The sequence below is a fragment of the Trichomonas vaginalis genome, chromosome VI, assembly GCF_026262505.1.
Source record: "Trichomonas vaginalis G3 chromosome VI, whole genome shotgun sequence".
Classification (NCBI taxonomy): domain Eukaryota; phylum Parabasalia; order Trichomonadida; family Trichomonadidae; genus Trichomonas; species Trichomonas vaginalis.
Window position 1 is genome coordinate 10,292,918 of NC_067208.1, and position 14,382 is coordinate 10,307,299.

At 34.1% G+C, this 14,382-nt stretch overlaps 12 protein-coding genes and 1 pseudogene across 13 annotated transcripts, besides 2 other annotated features; 5 read left to right on the forward strand and 8 right to left on the reverse strand.

Moving 5' to 3' along the window:
* Positions 1-6,049: part of a mobile genetic element that runs on past the window's edge.
* Positions 546-2,353, reverse strand: TVAGG3_0838950 (annotated as a pseudogene). Its single transcript has one exon. A coding segment is annotated over exon 1 (1,808 nt).
* On the reverse strand, positions 2,729-3,313 carry TVAGG3_0838960 (phage tail repeat-like family; the record flags this gene model as incomplete). Its single annotated transcript, XM_051248792.1, has 1 exon — positions 2,729-3,313. One exon carries the CDS (start codon positions 3,311-3,313, stop codon positions 2,729-2,731), a length of 585 nt encoding a protein of 194 aa, XP_051084267.1.
* Positions 3,333-3,488, reverse strand: TVAGG3_0838970 (uncharacterized protein; the record flags this gene model as incomplete). Its single annotated transcript, XM_051248793.1, has 1 exon — positions 3,333-3,488. One exon carries the CDS (start codon positions 3,486-3,488, stop codon positions 3,333-3,335), a length of 156 nt encoding a protein of 51 aa, XP_051084268.1.
* Positions 3,597-3,909, reverse strand: TVAGG3_0838980 (uncharacterized protein; the record flags this gene model as incomplete). The annotated part of the gene is made up of 1 exon (XM_051248794.1): positions 3,597-3,909. A coding segment is annotated over one exon (313 nt), but the record flags the coding sequence as incomplete, so codon positions are not given.
* On the forward strand, positions 4,018-4,884 carry TVAGG3_0838990 (uncharacterized protein; the record flags this gene model as incomplete). The annotated part of the gene is made up of 1 exon (XM_051248795.1): positions 4,018-4,884. The coding sequence occupies one exon, from the start codon at positions 4,018-4,020 to the stop codon at positions 4,882-4,884; it is 867 nt and encodes a 288-aa protein (XP_051084270.1).
* A 138-nt stretch (positions 6,050-6,187) lies between the features above and the next one.
* Positions 6,188-7,036, forward strand: TVAGG3_0839000 (uncharacterized protein; the record flags this gene model as incomplete). The annotated part of the gene is made up of 1 exon (XM_001327352.1): positions 6,188-7,036. The coding sequence occupies one exon, from the start codon at positions 6,188-6,190 to the stop codon at positions 7,034-7,036; it is 849 nt and encodes a 282-aa protein (XP_001327387.1).
* Positions 7,037-7,038: 2 nt separating this feature from the next.
* On the reverse strand, positions 7,039-7,281 carry TVAGG3_0839010 (serine threonine-protein phosphatase family; the record flags this gene model as incomplete). Its single annotated transcript, XM_001327351.1, has 1 exon — positions 7,039-7,281. The coding sequence occupies one exon, from the start codon at positions 7,279-7,281 to the stop codon at positions 7,039-7,041; it is 243 nt and encodes an 80-aa protein (XP_001327386.1).
* An 18-nt stretch (positions 7,282-7,299) lies between these two features.
* Positions 7,300-7,662, reverse strand: TVAGG3_0839020 (uncharacterized protein; the record flags this gene model as incomplete). The annotated part of the gene is made up of 1 exon (XM_001327350.1): positions 7,300-7,662. One exon carries the CDS (start codon positions 7,660-7,662, stop codon positions 7,300-7,302), a length of 363 nt encoding a protein of 120 aa, XP_001327385.1.
* Positions 7,663-7,802: 140 nt separating this feature from the next.
* Positions 7,803-8,621, reverse strand: TVAGG3_0839030 (phage tail repeat-like family; the record flags this gene model as incomplete). Its single annotated transcript, XM_051248796.1, has 1 exon — positions 7,803-8,621. One exon carries the CDS (start codon positions 8,619-8,621, stop codon positions 7,803-7,805), a length of 819 nt encoding a protein of 272 aa, XP_051084271.1.
* A 112-nt stretch (positions 8,622-8,733) lies between these two features.
* Positions 8,734-10,174: a mobile genetic element.
* Positions 10,175-10,208: 34 nt separating this feature from the next.
* TVAGG3_0839050 (protein ubiquitination) lies at positions 10,209-10,790 on the forward strand (the record flags this gene model as incomplete). The annotated part of the gene is made up of 1 exon (XM_001327349.1): positions 10,209-10,790. One exon carries the CDS (start codon positions 10,209-10,211, stop codon positions 10,788-10,790), a length of 582 nt encoding a protein of 193 aa, XP_001327384.1.
* A 519-nt stretch (positions 10,791-11,309) lies between these two features.
* TVAGG3_0839060 (protein ubiquitination) lies at positions 11,310-11,477 on the forward strand (the record flags this gene model as incomplete). Its single annotated transcript, XM_001327348.1, has 1 exon — positions 11,310-11,477. The coding sequence occupies one exon, from the start codon at positions 11,310-11,312 to the stop codon at positions 11,475-11,477; it is 168 nt and encodes a 55-aa protein (XP_001327383.1).
* A 276-nt stretch (positions 11,478-11,753) lies between these two features.
* TVAGG3_0839070 (uncharacterized protein) lies at positions 11,754-12,225 on the forward strand (the record flags this gene model as incomplete). The annotated part of the gene is made up of 1 exon (XM_001327347.1): positions 11,775-12,188. One exon carries the CDS (start codon positions 11,775-11,777, stop codon positions 12,186-12,188), a length of 414 nt encoding a protein of 137 aa, XP_001327382.1.
* A 245-nt stretch (positions 12,226-12,470) lies between these two features.
* On the reverse strand, positions 12,471-14,163 carry TVAGG3_0839080 (Sec23/24 zinc finger domain family; the record flags this gene model as incomplete). The annotated part of the gene is made up of 1 exon (XM_001327346.1): positions 12,501-14,162. The coding sequence occupies one exon, from the start codon at positions 14,160-14,162 to the stop codon at positions 12,501-12,503; it is 1,662 nt and encodes a 553-aa protein (XP_001327381.1).
* Between the last annotated feature and the right edge of the window lie 219 nt (positions 14,164-14,382).

Below are 14,382 nucleotides of genomic sequence, written 5' to 3' on the forward strand. Positions count from 1 at the left end.
ACTTAGTAAAACATACTTGTAATTTTCTATAGTTTACGCCGGTATAAAAGTAGAAAGAGTCTTGTTCTTCGCTATAGTAGTAAAACTCAAGCGTATGCTTGCCATAGTCTGTAATTTCAATTGTTTCATCTTCTAGTTCGTCGACAAATTCGAATACTATATCTCTAAAATTGCCTATGTTCTTATTGTTTTCAGAACGAGTGACCCAACGCAAGTTTTCAAGTCTATTGTCGTTTCTTATACGGTTTATATGGTCTACAAAAGGTAAATTGTTAGGATTCGGTATAAAATGAGTTGCAATGACAACATGTTTAAGATAGTGTTTTCCACTCATCTTCATAATAGCATATCCGTTATTTCCCTCCCATTCGCTTAAAACTCTTTTTGTCTCCTTTTTTCTGACTTCAAATGACTCACAACAGTGAATTTCATATTTCTCATCTAACAAACAAGTTTTCCAACAGTCCTTTCCAACAAACTCAGCGTACATTTCAAATAAAATAAAAAAATATTTTTTTTGAAAAAATGTTTTAAAAAATGTTTTACTATTTCATGCAATGTTTTATTTCTGTCCCGTCTTCAAGTACACCCCAGTACTTACGCTTGGAGAGAACATGAACTTCGGAAAATACCTTGTCTAGCTTAAAAAGGCCCATCTTCTCACCGACCATGCCCATTTCAATGAGTTTGTTATACCCTTCTTCGTTCGTCATGAGTGCATCGATGTTCTCATAGTATACCACAATTTTCGATTTAACTTCCGAGAAAAATTTGTTGTAGTTGTCAAGGACTGCCTTTGCGAACTGAGGATAAGACCAATGTTCGACAATAGGTTTTACTGTGGTTACTGAGCCACTTTGACCTTCGGTGAACTCGTACTTTAAAACAAAAGTGGAGAACCTTTCAACAAAGTTGTCGACCTTCTCATAGTGTTTACTCTTCATCTTTTGAGGTTTTTTAATGGAATATCCCCATGTCGAATTCATAAGCAATTTCAGTGTCATTGCGAGTTTGGGATTTGAAGCTTTCCTAATATCATAGAGTTGTTGTATGACTTTTCCAACTGTATAGTTCCTTCCCGGGAACTCACCGTCTTCGTTTGGAATTCCAGTTGGAATATATTGGACGAACCTCATGTATGCAGCGTTAAGGTCGACATAGTATATTTTTTCGTATGAGTCGAACTTGTCGCATCCAATGGGTCCGGTTCGTGGAAATTCAAGTGAGTCTCTTATCTTTTGAGAAACCTCGCCTGTTATCTCATAAACATCGTCAAAGCAACCTGTTTCATATAAAATTTTCTGACCTAACTCTGAAGCTCTCCAATACAATTTGACATCGATTGAATGTCTCAATGGAAGTTTGTTTATAGCATCTTGAAGTTCTTGCAACCTCATTGGAAGTTCTTCTGGTTCAGGTTGGTATCCGAACAATCCAACTCCTTTTGGAGCTGTGTACTTCTTTTGTGCTATAACTTTGTCCGGAACAACTTTTGGTCTTACCAACAATGAAAAGTTTGTTTCATCTTTTGGTACAAAAGTTTCTGTCAGCTTGTCATCTGGAATTGGTTCCAACAAACCTTTCTCGAAAAGAATGTTAACAGCTCTGGCAATGTTACACTTGCCTTTTCCGAACAATGGGTTTGTAAGACTTTCGTTCAACATGAAGTGGTTGTGGAGAAGTACAATCTTCAACCATGGCAATTTGAAGTCAACAACATAGTCGTCATGTGAAGAACCTTTAGCTGTAGGTATGTTGACGCGGATATTGACATTTGCCAACGGTGCAATCTTTGTCAATTGACTTCTAAGAATGTACCTTGTTTTCACACATGACTCAAGATACTTCATCTTCTCATCTGTAACAAGACCAGAGTTCCTGAGACATGTAAGAATACAAGGTTCATTGACAATTTTTTCAATTGAATTGTAAATTCCATACCTTGTCAGGTTAATGTCAGACTTGTTTATGAACGGGAAGTATCCAGCATATTGTCTGACTGCTTGAGGGTTGGGTTGGTACCATTCGAACTTCACGCTTGCAATTCCTTCAATCGCATTCAAAATATCTGAGTCGGAGTCAAACATTTGTTCTCTCTTTGTAGTCTTGAAAGCGTCAAGAAGCATTGCAGCTGTTGTGACATTGCCATGTGAGTAGTATATATGACCATCTAAATCTGTTACGGTTAGTCTGAGATTGTATCCTTTCTTATTTCCGTCTTGTATGGCAGCAAGTACACCCATGAAGCCTTCTTTGTTCTTTCCTTCGTCAAAGTTTACTGTAAAGGTTCGACCAGAAGTAATTTTACTTCTAACTTCACGGTACTTTTCATATGCATATCTTGTTCTTTCCATGGGAGCATGTGCGTCTTCACCTTTTCCTTTTTTCCTTCTCAAAGGATGCAATTGTTCGTCATGTTTCCAGTAGAATCTGGCAAAGCCGTCGTGTCCTTCAACCTGTGGCTCAGTAACATCGAAAGGCATGTTCATAAGACGCTCTTCTTCTAACCTCTCTAGTCTGTTTGGATAATTTGTGCGTGCTGTTTCCAAGTCCATTTCATAGGTCAGACCAGCCAGTTTGTCATAGACTTTTATGGGTCTTCCCTTCCTATATTTAAACTTCTTTGAAACTCTCCAGCCATATCTTTCTAACTCTGCTTTTATTCTAGCAGACCTTCTATCCATTCTATACGGGGGCATTTTTATAAAAATAAAAAAATGTTTTTTCTTTACTTTACATAACCACCTGCTGCTATAAGTCTTTGACGCCAACCCATACCAGCTAATGAAGGTTGGCTTGGTTTAGTCTGGAGACTAAACTTTGGTTTTGGTTTATCTTCAGTTTTTGGCTCACCTTCTTCTATTGGTTTTTCGTCACTTTTCGGTTCCTCTGACTTTACTTCACTTGCTGGAACAGTTGTGTCGTCAACATCTTCATAAATGTCATATGCCATTTGTTTTTGTTTTCCTTTCAACTTTTTGTGTTTGTTGTAAAGTTTAGAATATTTCGACTCTAAGTCAATGAGATGTTCTATAATGAACTGTTGGTCGGTGAAGTAAACTTTTCCATCTGTTGTCTCATAAACTCCTTCAGACTTCAATATTTTATTTGTGAGAGTCTGTTTCTTTTTTGAGATACTAGCCGTTCCATTTTTATGAAAAGTGACTTTGTAGTTAGAGTTTGTATTTCCAGACCTGGCACTTTCTATTATTGAATTTTTCTCTTCATCTGTAAGTTCTTTGACAGGTTTTGATAATGGTTCTGAACTTTTTGTTTGTGGTGTCAAATCTACCGTTTCAACTTCTTCGGTCATTTCATCTCAGTAAAAAATTTTAGTTTGGTTTGTTTTCAACTGGTTGTTGAGGTTTTTTAAGTCGGTCTAAAACTTCCTGAGGTATAGGGAGGACTTGACAAACACGTGGTTGTGTAACTGCTGGAAGCCGGCAAATCCATCTTGAGCCCATTTGTCTCAATGCTGTATTGTTCATTTCATCTCAGTAAAAAATTTTACATTCCCCACGTTTGAGGCGGTTGAGGTTGGTTGTTGTTTACCCACTGTTGTGCATGGTTATATCCTCTGTTAAAGAATCTTTCACCTTGGTCCATGTAGTGGCCTGCTTGGTTATAGTAGTCATTTGCTTTGTTATAGTAGTTTCCTGCTTGTCTTCCTACATTGTCCATCCATCCTTGAACTTTTCCTCTTGTTTCAGGATTTGGAATAAGATTTGCTGCATCTCGTGCTACCTCCCAACCTTTCTGTACAGTTTGTATAATAGGTTGTGCTTTCTCTTTCAGTATACCTAATGTACTCAAAATCTTCCTTCCAATTCCAAATGCACCTCTGGCTAGTGTTCCCACTGCGGGCAAAAATCTAGATGCGACTCCTGCTAATGCGCCAAATAAACCCATTTCTTATGGGTTAAAAATGACGAATTCAAACAAGGACCCCATGTTTCTAAGGCAACAAAGAAAGCACTCATGGTAAAAATCTTTAGTTCAACACCAAATGCTTGGTTTATGGATATCTTGGAAAACATTCCAAGGTATAGAGAAGATGGACCACCATACTGGCTAATATTTGTTGGTCAAAACACAAGATACTGTGAAGTCATACCATTATGGTCCAAAAATATTTTAGATGTGAAAACTGCTTTGACAATATTCGTTGACAAATACCATCCAACAAAACTGACATCTGACTGTGAAAGTTCTTTCAAATCAGACGATATTAAAAACTATCTGCGTTCAAAAAATGTAAACCAATATTTCATTGTCGACCAAAACCATTCTGCTCTTGGTGTCATTGACAGTTGTATAAAAATCTTAAGAGACTTAAACCAACCACAAGGTGGTGAAGTAAATGAAATGTCATATGACGACAAGTATAGACATTTCTCCATGGCAAAGATGAGACAAGTTTTAAATATTTACAATAGCCGTAAACAAAAAGGTTTGGGAAACCACTCCCCCGAAGAAATGAAAAACAACCCCGACTTAGAGAAAGACTATATATTTAATAGTTTAGTCAAAAGAGACAAACAAGAAAGAATGCCAGGCTTCAAACTTAAGAAAGGTGACAAAGTAAAAATAGAAATACCTAAACGCGACCCATATGAAAATACTATTGACTATGACAACAATGGGAACTCGACAGGTACTCGCATTCGTGTTCGTAAAAATAGAAGAAAGTATACAAGAGAATATTATGAAGTTTTAGGCAAACATGGCAAAATGTACAGACTGCAAGCAGAAGATAAAACTACTATTGTCAGACCTCGTTTCAAACTTGTTAAGGTTCAAGGTGGTATACTTTCAAAGACAGTTCCTAACAAATATAAGACAACTCCTGACGAATATGCTAAAGAAGTTGAAAATGACGACTAAGCATTTCTATACCATGCGTAAACTGTCATGTAAGGTGGCATGTAGTCTTTACTCTGTCCCGTTGTTTCCGAATATCCTGTAATGCGATGTGTATGGCTTCCTCCTCCCTGAGTGTCATCCCAGTAACAATCTATAGCAAACTTAACGTTGTCTTTAACATCATATCCTTTACCTTTTGTCATTCCTGTCCAATCCCAATATCTATGCTTATGCCAACCTGCTTCAGCTGTAGTTAAATTTATGTAATGACTGTGTGCAGGTAAGTTTTCACCTGAAATCGTTTTACTTCCACCTGTTTCCTTTGAAGAGTTTGCACAATACAAAAACCTGTCGACTATTTGAGTCCAAGTTCCGAGACCAAGTACTACTTCTGGTCTGGTAGAGTTCATTGACGTGTAAATAGAACCTATAGGATATAGTGTTTGAAGTATTTCTGTCTTTAATGTTTGAAGCTCTGTTTTGTCTGCTTTCTTATATAACCTTTCTTCAAGTTCATTTACGTCAGAGATGCTATGTCTATGATATTTTTGTGGTATGTTCCTTCTGTCCATGCGAAAATATACTCTTTTGTTGCATCTACATATCCAGTTATCCATGTCGAGTCTGCTTTTGTATTCCTTAACTCTGTAACACCTTTCTCAAGCTCTTTCAACTGTTGTCCATCTTCCATTAAACCTCTGGTATGACTTGAAACCGTTTGTGCCAACATATCTACAGTTTCTTTGTCGGCTTTAAGGTCTAAACATCCTGAAACCCACCCTGTATTGGCTTTACCTTCTAAAATCTTCGATGTCCGTTCATGGTACCATTCAACCCTTTTTATAATTTCATTGTCTTTTTCATCCACATATTCCTTATTTGCCTTCTTCACTAACCCACTAGCCAGATATGCTAACTCATCGTCAACATACTCTTTGTCAGCTTTCTTTTCAACATCCTCTTTTGTTGCATATGTTGCATCTGCTCTGTCATGTTCTTCTTGAACTTTTTCAATGACATACTCTTTGTCAGCTTTGTTGTCAATATCTGCCTTCAAAAGAAGTTCATCTATAGGTTTCTCGTTTAAAGTTCTTTTTGTTGGATTTATACAAACAGTATGGTTCTTACTGTCTTGAAACAGAAACTCATCTGTCATTGGGTTTATCGTCAGTTTTAAGTTTCCTTCTTTCAATGACTCAGATATCTTAGAATAGTTTGAAAAGTTTGTTGTGTTCTTATTTAGAGCTTGTATAATGAGTTGTCGGTTGTGTTGTATTTCTCTCATAGACGCTGTTTCTTTCGACATTTTTATTCTAGATAAAATATGCTTTCAATAGAAAAAGAAAATTCAAGAGTTGCTACAACTAAACCATTAGATGAACTTTTTACGAATGTCGGTCAAAAGTTTGAGACAGAGACCGTAAAACATGAAGGCTATCGTTTTGACTACCCACTAAGATGGTTAAGAGACCCATCCGTCACAAAAGCTATTGGCTTTCGTAGAATGAAGTTCATTTCAGAAGCCATACATGGTTTCCCATTTACGGTCGCTTTTGAAATTCGATACTATAACAAAGAAAAACATACGTATGAGAAATTTGAACAGGGAAAACTTTTACAAGTGAATTTGCTTGTAAACTTAGAAACAACTCTTCAAGCTTTTCAAGAAAAAATAAACGATATCTATATCGAATATGCAAACCAGTTTAACATTGACGAAGGAGAGTACCATCTCGATATTTTATATGACAGGAAAAATGCAACTGTTAAAATCAATAGAATAGAAGACCTTGGAGAAGACGTTTATATTTCTACAAAATATAACAACTTGGCATGGTATAGGTTTCTGCGGATGTTAAATCAGCCTGCAGAATATCCAGTACACCCGGACTTTTATGAAGTCGAAAACCCTAATGGAACATATGAAAATGTTTTCGACTCAGATGCTATTATCGTTCATGCTTCATTTTCTGGTGCACAAAACTCTTTTTTATGCTTGGCAAATGACTTTTACGAAAAACCTACAAAGCTATATGAACCACCGAGTGGAAGTATTTCAGACTTTCAAGTATGGTTTACAACAGATGGAAGAAAGAGAATAGTTCCATTATACCATGCGTTTTACTTAGAACTTAGTCTCATATACAACTACTATCGAACGGTAAAAATATAATTTTAATACGGTTGAGGTGTTGGATTTGGTTGCCAACTAGACTGTGGTGCAGGTTCAGGCTGTTGTATAACAGGAGCTTGTTCTTCTGGTTCAGGGTCTTTAGGTATAATACCAACGAACTGACCTACTCTTTTACCAATATTTTTGACTCCGTTCCAAATTCCTCTTCCGACAGATTTTATTCCATTCCATATACCTCTTCCAACATTTCGAAAGAAGTTTCCTATTCTTCCAAAGAAACCCATTTTACTATATGTAAAAATCTAATGTCCACCTAGTCTCTTACGTTTCCTGTTGAGTTCCATAGCATTTTTTAACTGGAGCTCATACATTCTATTTCTCCTCTGGTAGAAAACATATTCCGGGTCAACTCCTGTGTTCGCGTCATCTGCATAGAGTTGTTTATATCCCACTTCAGGGTTTGTATAAAACTCTTTCCATCTCATATTTGCATACCATGGTGGCAAACCTAACGCAGCGTCATTTGACATGGCAGTTTGCATTTGTACATCTGTTGGCACTTGACCATAGTTTGCCATTGCAGTTTGTATTCTAACTTCATTTGGAATATTCTCTGGGTTTGGTTGTCCAGGTTGCTGTGCATTTGCTAAGTTCTGTGCGTCCATTTTAATATTAGATAAAAATATCTCTTACGAGTACATATGCTGAACATTTGCTGGTATTGGTTCATCTTCATATTCTCTATATCTTTCTGCCACGTCAAATAAGTAAATGACACAATGGAAAAAACCTAAAACAAGTAGTCCTATTTCAAACCACATTTAGTTACCAATAAAATTTCTTTGTTATGACACTTTTTCCGGTTTATAGGACCTCTCTCATATTCTATCTTGTCATATCTAAACTCATAGTCATGTATGTCCTCTAACCATCTCATGACACTTTCCAAACCACTTTTATCGGATGTAAAGTAAAAGCATGGATGGTTATGTAAAACGTCTAAAGTTTCTAAAGAGTCTCTCAAAGTCCAGTCTACTTGGTATTGAAAATCGTATGTGTTATAGAACGGCGGGTCTACTATAAAGAAAACATTTTCCTTGTCTTTGTATTTTTCATACAACTCTGTCCAACGACATCTCACAAACTCTATACCCTCAGTATATTTTTCTATGTTCTCTTTGAAAACCTTTGTATAGTTAAGATATAAAACTTTTGACATAAGTGTTTCAATGTCATGAACTCTTATAGAACCACTATACAATAGTCTAGAAGATATACTATCCCAGTCAATATACTCTGCTTTTTTCAAAACCTCTCTGACAGTATTTTTCTTATCTAATGGTATACGTTCCATCTTACCTATAGGTATCTTTTCTTTTAACTCTTTCAATATTTTGTTTGTGTCTGGTATATGTTTGAGACGGTTCATATAGTTGTCGAAGTCATTGCATATAATCTTTGAGTCAGGAAATACAGTATGGCACAAATGAGATATATAGAAACTTCCACCGAACAAATCTACAAATGTTAGACCATTCGGTAGTTTCTTAAGTTCTCTCAATAGAATATCTTTACATCTACTCTTATTTCCAAAGAAGGGTAACGGTGGTTTTGTAAAATTCATTTTATATACAATAAAAATGTTTTTTCCCTGAAAAGTGACAGAAAAGTGACAAAACATCTTCGGGGCTAGAGGGCACGAAGTGCCTGGAAGCCCCAATACCTTTTTTTTTTTTTATTTACTGAAATAACTGGCAATTATCAAAATTTTGAAATTTCAGTTGCAAACTTGTTACTTTTTTATGAAAACAATGAAGAAAAATTAAGCAACTGTTTTAATTTAACATTGTTCCAGCAAATTTATTCCAAAAATGGAATCGAGCAAATGATATTTTTTGCTGCAAATACAATTTGTTGCAATAACACTTCTATCAATTTTTACAATCTCCTTGAAATTGAAGAAATGAATCCATTTGATTTTTTTTATTTCTCAATTCAATATAAAGAGATATTAAATTGCGATGATTTTCCAAAAGTTACAGAAGTAATCACAGGTTTAATCTCAGCTTCAAATATTAATGCTATTATGCGAATTTGCCAAAAAAATTTGGATAAAATTACATTTTATAAATGTAATTATTGCCATATTACCTCAATATGGAATTTTATCACAAATGCAGCAATAATTCTTCCTGATGAAGATTTATTAATCAAATTATTAAAATTCATAGAAAAAACAGAAAAAGCAACAGATGAATTATTCGAACCGGAGAATGATTTGGGTTTCTATGAATATTTAAATTCGATTTTCTCAGATATTACATCTGCGAGAAATAAGCAATTTCTCTTGGAATTTCTAAATACCCATGAAGATGACTTCACTTATGATCAAACATTGTGAGGTCATTTTTGATCAACAAATTAATTGAAATTCCGATCAAAAAAAATTCACAAATTGGATCAAAAAAATCGAATCTCAAGTTAAAAATAAAAAATTTCTACATTTTTATCAAATTTAGATTTTTTTTTCAAATCATGCGAATTGATTGAATAATTGCATATTTTATCCCATGCATCTAGAAGTATGTGTAATATTTTTGCTTTCATCAAGAAATTGTCGAATTTGATCTTAATTTTTTTTGAAAAATATACTTTTAGAAAAAGAAATAGTGATTGAATAGCTGCCCATGCTGTAAAAGGGTTATTTTTACAAGTAAAAAAAATTGTTATTTTTCGAGCAAGTCGAGGCTTTTTTACCATCTTATTTTTGAAAAATTTACGAAAAATTATATCTAAAAAAACACTTCATTTTGATATCTTACAATGATAAAATACCAATGTTGCTGGGATATAATAGCTACACCTGGACATCTACTACATTAATGCGTATGACAGGTAAAGTTGATTTCAAAAATATAGCCTGGAAAGATTACAATAAATCAACGATAATTCAAAAAAATTTCTTATAAGTTAACATAATAAAAATTTAATTTTTATATTGCTTGTATTATACTTAAGTATATAATATATTTAAATCTTAGAATGAAAATTCGGGACGCCCTAGCTATTCAATTTTCCCTTAGGACGCCCATAAACCTCTCAAAAATGTGATGTAAATATCACAATTTTGAGAAATTTACACTAGGACGCCTTAGGACGCCAACCCCCTTTTTTACCTTTTATTTCAATCTGACTTTGAATTTTTTTTTCAATGAGTGAAGGTCTTGTTCTTGATGTCGATCACATTGCGAACAATATTCAAACATATATCGATCAAGATAATTTTTATGATGTGATTGATAAAGATTTCATTCCTCAAGTTTTCGAAAAAACAAAACTTAACTCAAACGATTTCGTAAAACTTCTTTCTCAAGGGAAATCAAAGTATAGTACAGCTAGACTTTACAATCTTTCTCGTAAATGCAATGTTTTGGTTAATTCGTTCGAAGATGCGATTAACGTTCTTCAAATCTACAACAAAATTTTCAAACTCAAATCATCACGCTCATTAATTGATTACCTTGATAAATACAAAGTAGAAAATCAATCTGATTCCAAAGAAATGACAAAATTAAAAAACGAGATTGAAAACCTCAAATCTAAATTGTCAATTGTTGAAAAAGAATTCAACGAATACAAAAATGATTTCTCAAAGATTTCTGAATTACGTTCTTGTTCAGATTTTGAAACAGTTTACAATTTCCTTCAACAACTTTCAGCTGAAGGTGATAAACTTAAAATGTCTATTTCGTGTGCAGTTGGATTGAGTGAAAAGAGAAATTCAGAAGAATAGACTCCAGTTCTTAAAGCATGCGCTAAAGGTGATTTTGAATTAGTCAAATCTCTTATTGAAGGAGGTTGTGACAGAAATGCAGTTATACAATATGAAAGCAATTGTTTACTTCTAGCATCATTCAATGGGCATCTTGAAATTGTAAAATATTTAATTGAAGTTGGTTTTGACAAGGATTGGCGTAAGAAAACTTATGGATTTAATGCAATTATAACTGCATCACAAGAAGGTCAACTTAAAGTTGTTAAATATTTGAAAAGTATTGGTTGTGATGTCAACTCTAAACAAAATGGTGGTGCAAACTGCATTTACTTTGCATCATTAAAAGGTCATCTTGAGACAGTTAAATATCTTTTTTCAGTTGGAGCTAATCCAGATGAGAAAGCTGTTGATGGATTTTCATCATTAATTGCTGCATCACAAGAAGGTCATCTTGAAGTAGTTAAATATCTTATTCAATGCGGATGTAATAAAAATGATAAAACAAATTATAATGATTCCTCACTACATTGGGCAACGATGAATGGTCATTTTGAAGTTGTTGAATATTTAGTTTCAATTCGTGTCAATCTTAATGACAGAAACAATGATGGAAAAACAGCACTTGATTATGCAAAAGAAAAACAACACGAAAATGATAACTACAGAAAGATTGTCAATCTTCTAATTCGATCAGGTGCACAATAATTATATCAACAAGAACATCTTCAAATTGAATAATTCGTAAACAAATATTTTATCTAAACAATATTAAAAATGATTCTTAAATTACTTGATTCCAAATCTCATTTCAATATAAGAATTTGAAGAAAATTTCAAATTATGTCAAGTTTTAATTATGTCATATGATAAGAAAGAAACATATCTTTCAAATTTAGTAAAATAATACTGATTGATTTTCAAACATTGATAAAAAGTGACGACTTGCGTTCAACTAACGGCGCCTTGAAAATGAATTTCAATTTTTTTTTAGTCTGAAATCTAATGTCGCACTCCAACAGAAGATATATGGATATCCGTCGCACAAACTTCCCAGAAGAAGTCAAAAATCTCATCGATGAGGATGAGCTAAAGCAGGCAGTTTTAGATGAAGTCGAAAGAAATGCTCCAAAAGTCGCAGGAAAAGAGCTTCACGATAATGCAAGCGTTAGCGAAATGGAAGATTATTCCGGAATTATTTTAACAGAAGAAGAAAAAGAAGAATATTTACTCGTTTTAGAATTCTTAGATTCAATTGGTCTTAAATATGCGCCAGCAGTACTTAGATACGAGTCTCAACATCCAGAAATAGAGGCCAATCGTAAGGAATTAGCTGATCGTCTCGATCTTAATGCTCGTAGCCAAGATCCACTTCTTGTTCAACTATTCCAGGAGCGCTTGAACGAATTAAAGAAATAAGCCATTATATGAATTTATTGAATTATTAAAAGTATGTATTACCCTTTATACGTTAATAATTTATTATACCTTTATTGCTTACATTTAGCCACATTTTTTAATTTTTAATGAGTGTGCTTTTTGAATTGTTATAATTTTTCATATCAAATCTAAAGATATCTTAAAAAATAATTCAATATTAAACGTTAACAAGTAATATATTAAATATTTCCCACCAAATTATCCTTTTTATAAATAATATGGTATGATTAAAGAAAGGAAAGTAAGTTTAATATACAATTTGTTAAAAATAAACAAGAATAGTTATAAAATTTATAAGGATTCCAATCCAACAGACTCAAGAAAACCTTGAAGACCCTCTTCTTCGTCAACTGAAAGCAAATCTTTGAGAGAATCAATTTGACTTTGAACAATTCTCACAGGAATTGGCATACAGTCCTCCTGGAACTTCTTTATTGATGCTTCCATCTTAGAGGAAGGTTGAATCGGGTATTCTCCTTCATCAGTTAAAATGAAAACGCTTGGGAAGCTTTTTAGGACATAAACGTATTCTTTTTTTCTTTTAGAGTCATCAACTGAAAGACCACTAAATAGCATGTTATCGCTTCTGTCCCAAACTTCAACTACAAAAGAAAAAATAGCTAATGCGCTCTTTGGAGAGGACAAACATAGCTGTGAGCACATAGAAAGTCTATCCCAAAAGGCTGTTGAAAGAGCTGGATGACTTTTTGCAATAAATGCCATAGAAATAATTGGTTTGAGGTTTTGCGCTGCATTTATATGTGGAACAATTTCTTTGAGTCTGTTCATAATTTCAGGAACCATTTGTCCAGGATTAAGTGACTCAACCTCTCTGATCCATTGCATAAATAACAAATTCGGATATACGCCAGCAAGAACGTCTTCTAATTTGGAGGATATATCAAATTCTTCACTGATTATCCTATGGAGATGTGACAATCTGTTCGTTTTCGGATTCCAATTTACAAATTTAACAACGCATTGCATTGCTTGTTTTCGAAGATGGCCATCAATTGTTGGAGGAATTATCTTGAATGATAATGGAGCTGATTTCGAAGGTAAAACTGGAATCCTGACAAAGTTTTCTTTGACATCTGCAGCCAAAAATGGAGAAGTAATGTATTCGGAGGTATAAGCTACACCACATCTGAATGCTGCAAGCATTTGGAAGGCAAATTCTCTGTTTGCATCTGAATTGAGAGCTAATGGTAACTCAAATTGATTTAAAGGAGCGAAAACTCGAGAAATGCCAGGTGAAACCTTGGCAAGATGAGATAAAAGTAATGAATATGATGTACCTAAGAAGTAGAAGTCAACTCTGGCAAGGATGGTATATAAATCTTTAAGAACTTTGAGAAGAGGGGATTGAACTGCGTCTGGTGGTGGAGATGATATAAAAACTCTGTGCCAAACAGGATCACGAACCTTTCCTAAGGCGATAATCAAATTTGGAATAGCAACTTCAAAAGGAATTATCTCAGTTGGGAATGGAATGGTATCAAATTCGCTAAGGATTTCGTAAACAGTTGATATAGGTATTATATTAAGTCGGTCAGTATACGTTATTACACTTAATGGAGCATTTTTAGGTAGAACCTTTAAATAATCTCTGATAATTTCTTTGACAGGAGCAAATGCGATGATGGAATGCGAAAGTGGTTGACATTCTGAGATTTCAACGATTTCTAAGACTTTTGAAGAATGATACTCCTCAGGAACTGGATTTTTAAGATGCATTATTTGAGAACATACACTGCAGCACCAAGCTTCGGGTGACACAGCGCAAACTGCGCTTAAATAAGATCGGCATCTTGAACAATGCGGAATTTTTGCGTTTGGATCATCAATAATTTTTGCTGAATCATCTAGAGGCTCAACTGAAACAACAAATGGTATTTTTATTCCCTGAACAACTTTTTGTACTGAAGGCAGAGTTTTAAAAGTTGAAAGCATTTCTAAAGATTTTTTTTTCTCGAATTATAATCGTTGCGTGTAATTTGAAGAGCATATCATATTACCTTATTGTTCCTTCTGGCAGATTCTAGCCTAAAACTTCTGTGAGATCCGATTACAATGTCTAGAGTGTTTGGAATTTTTGTTATAACTATTCATCTTATAAACTGACTCTGCACTCTTTGAAATGTAATAGTTATGAGACTTAAATTTAAGTTTC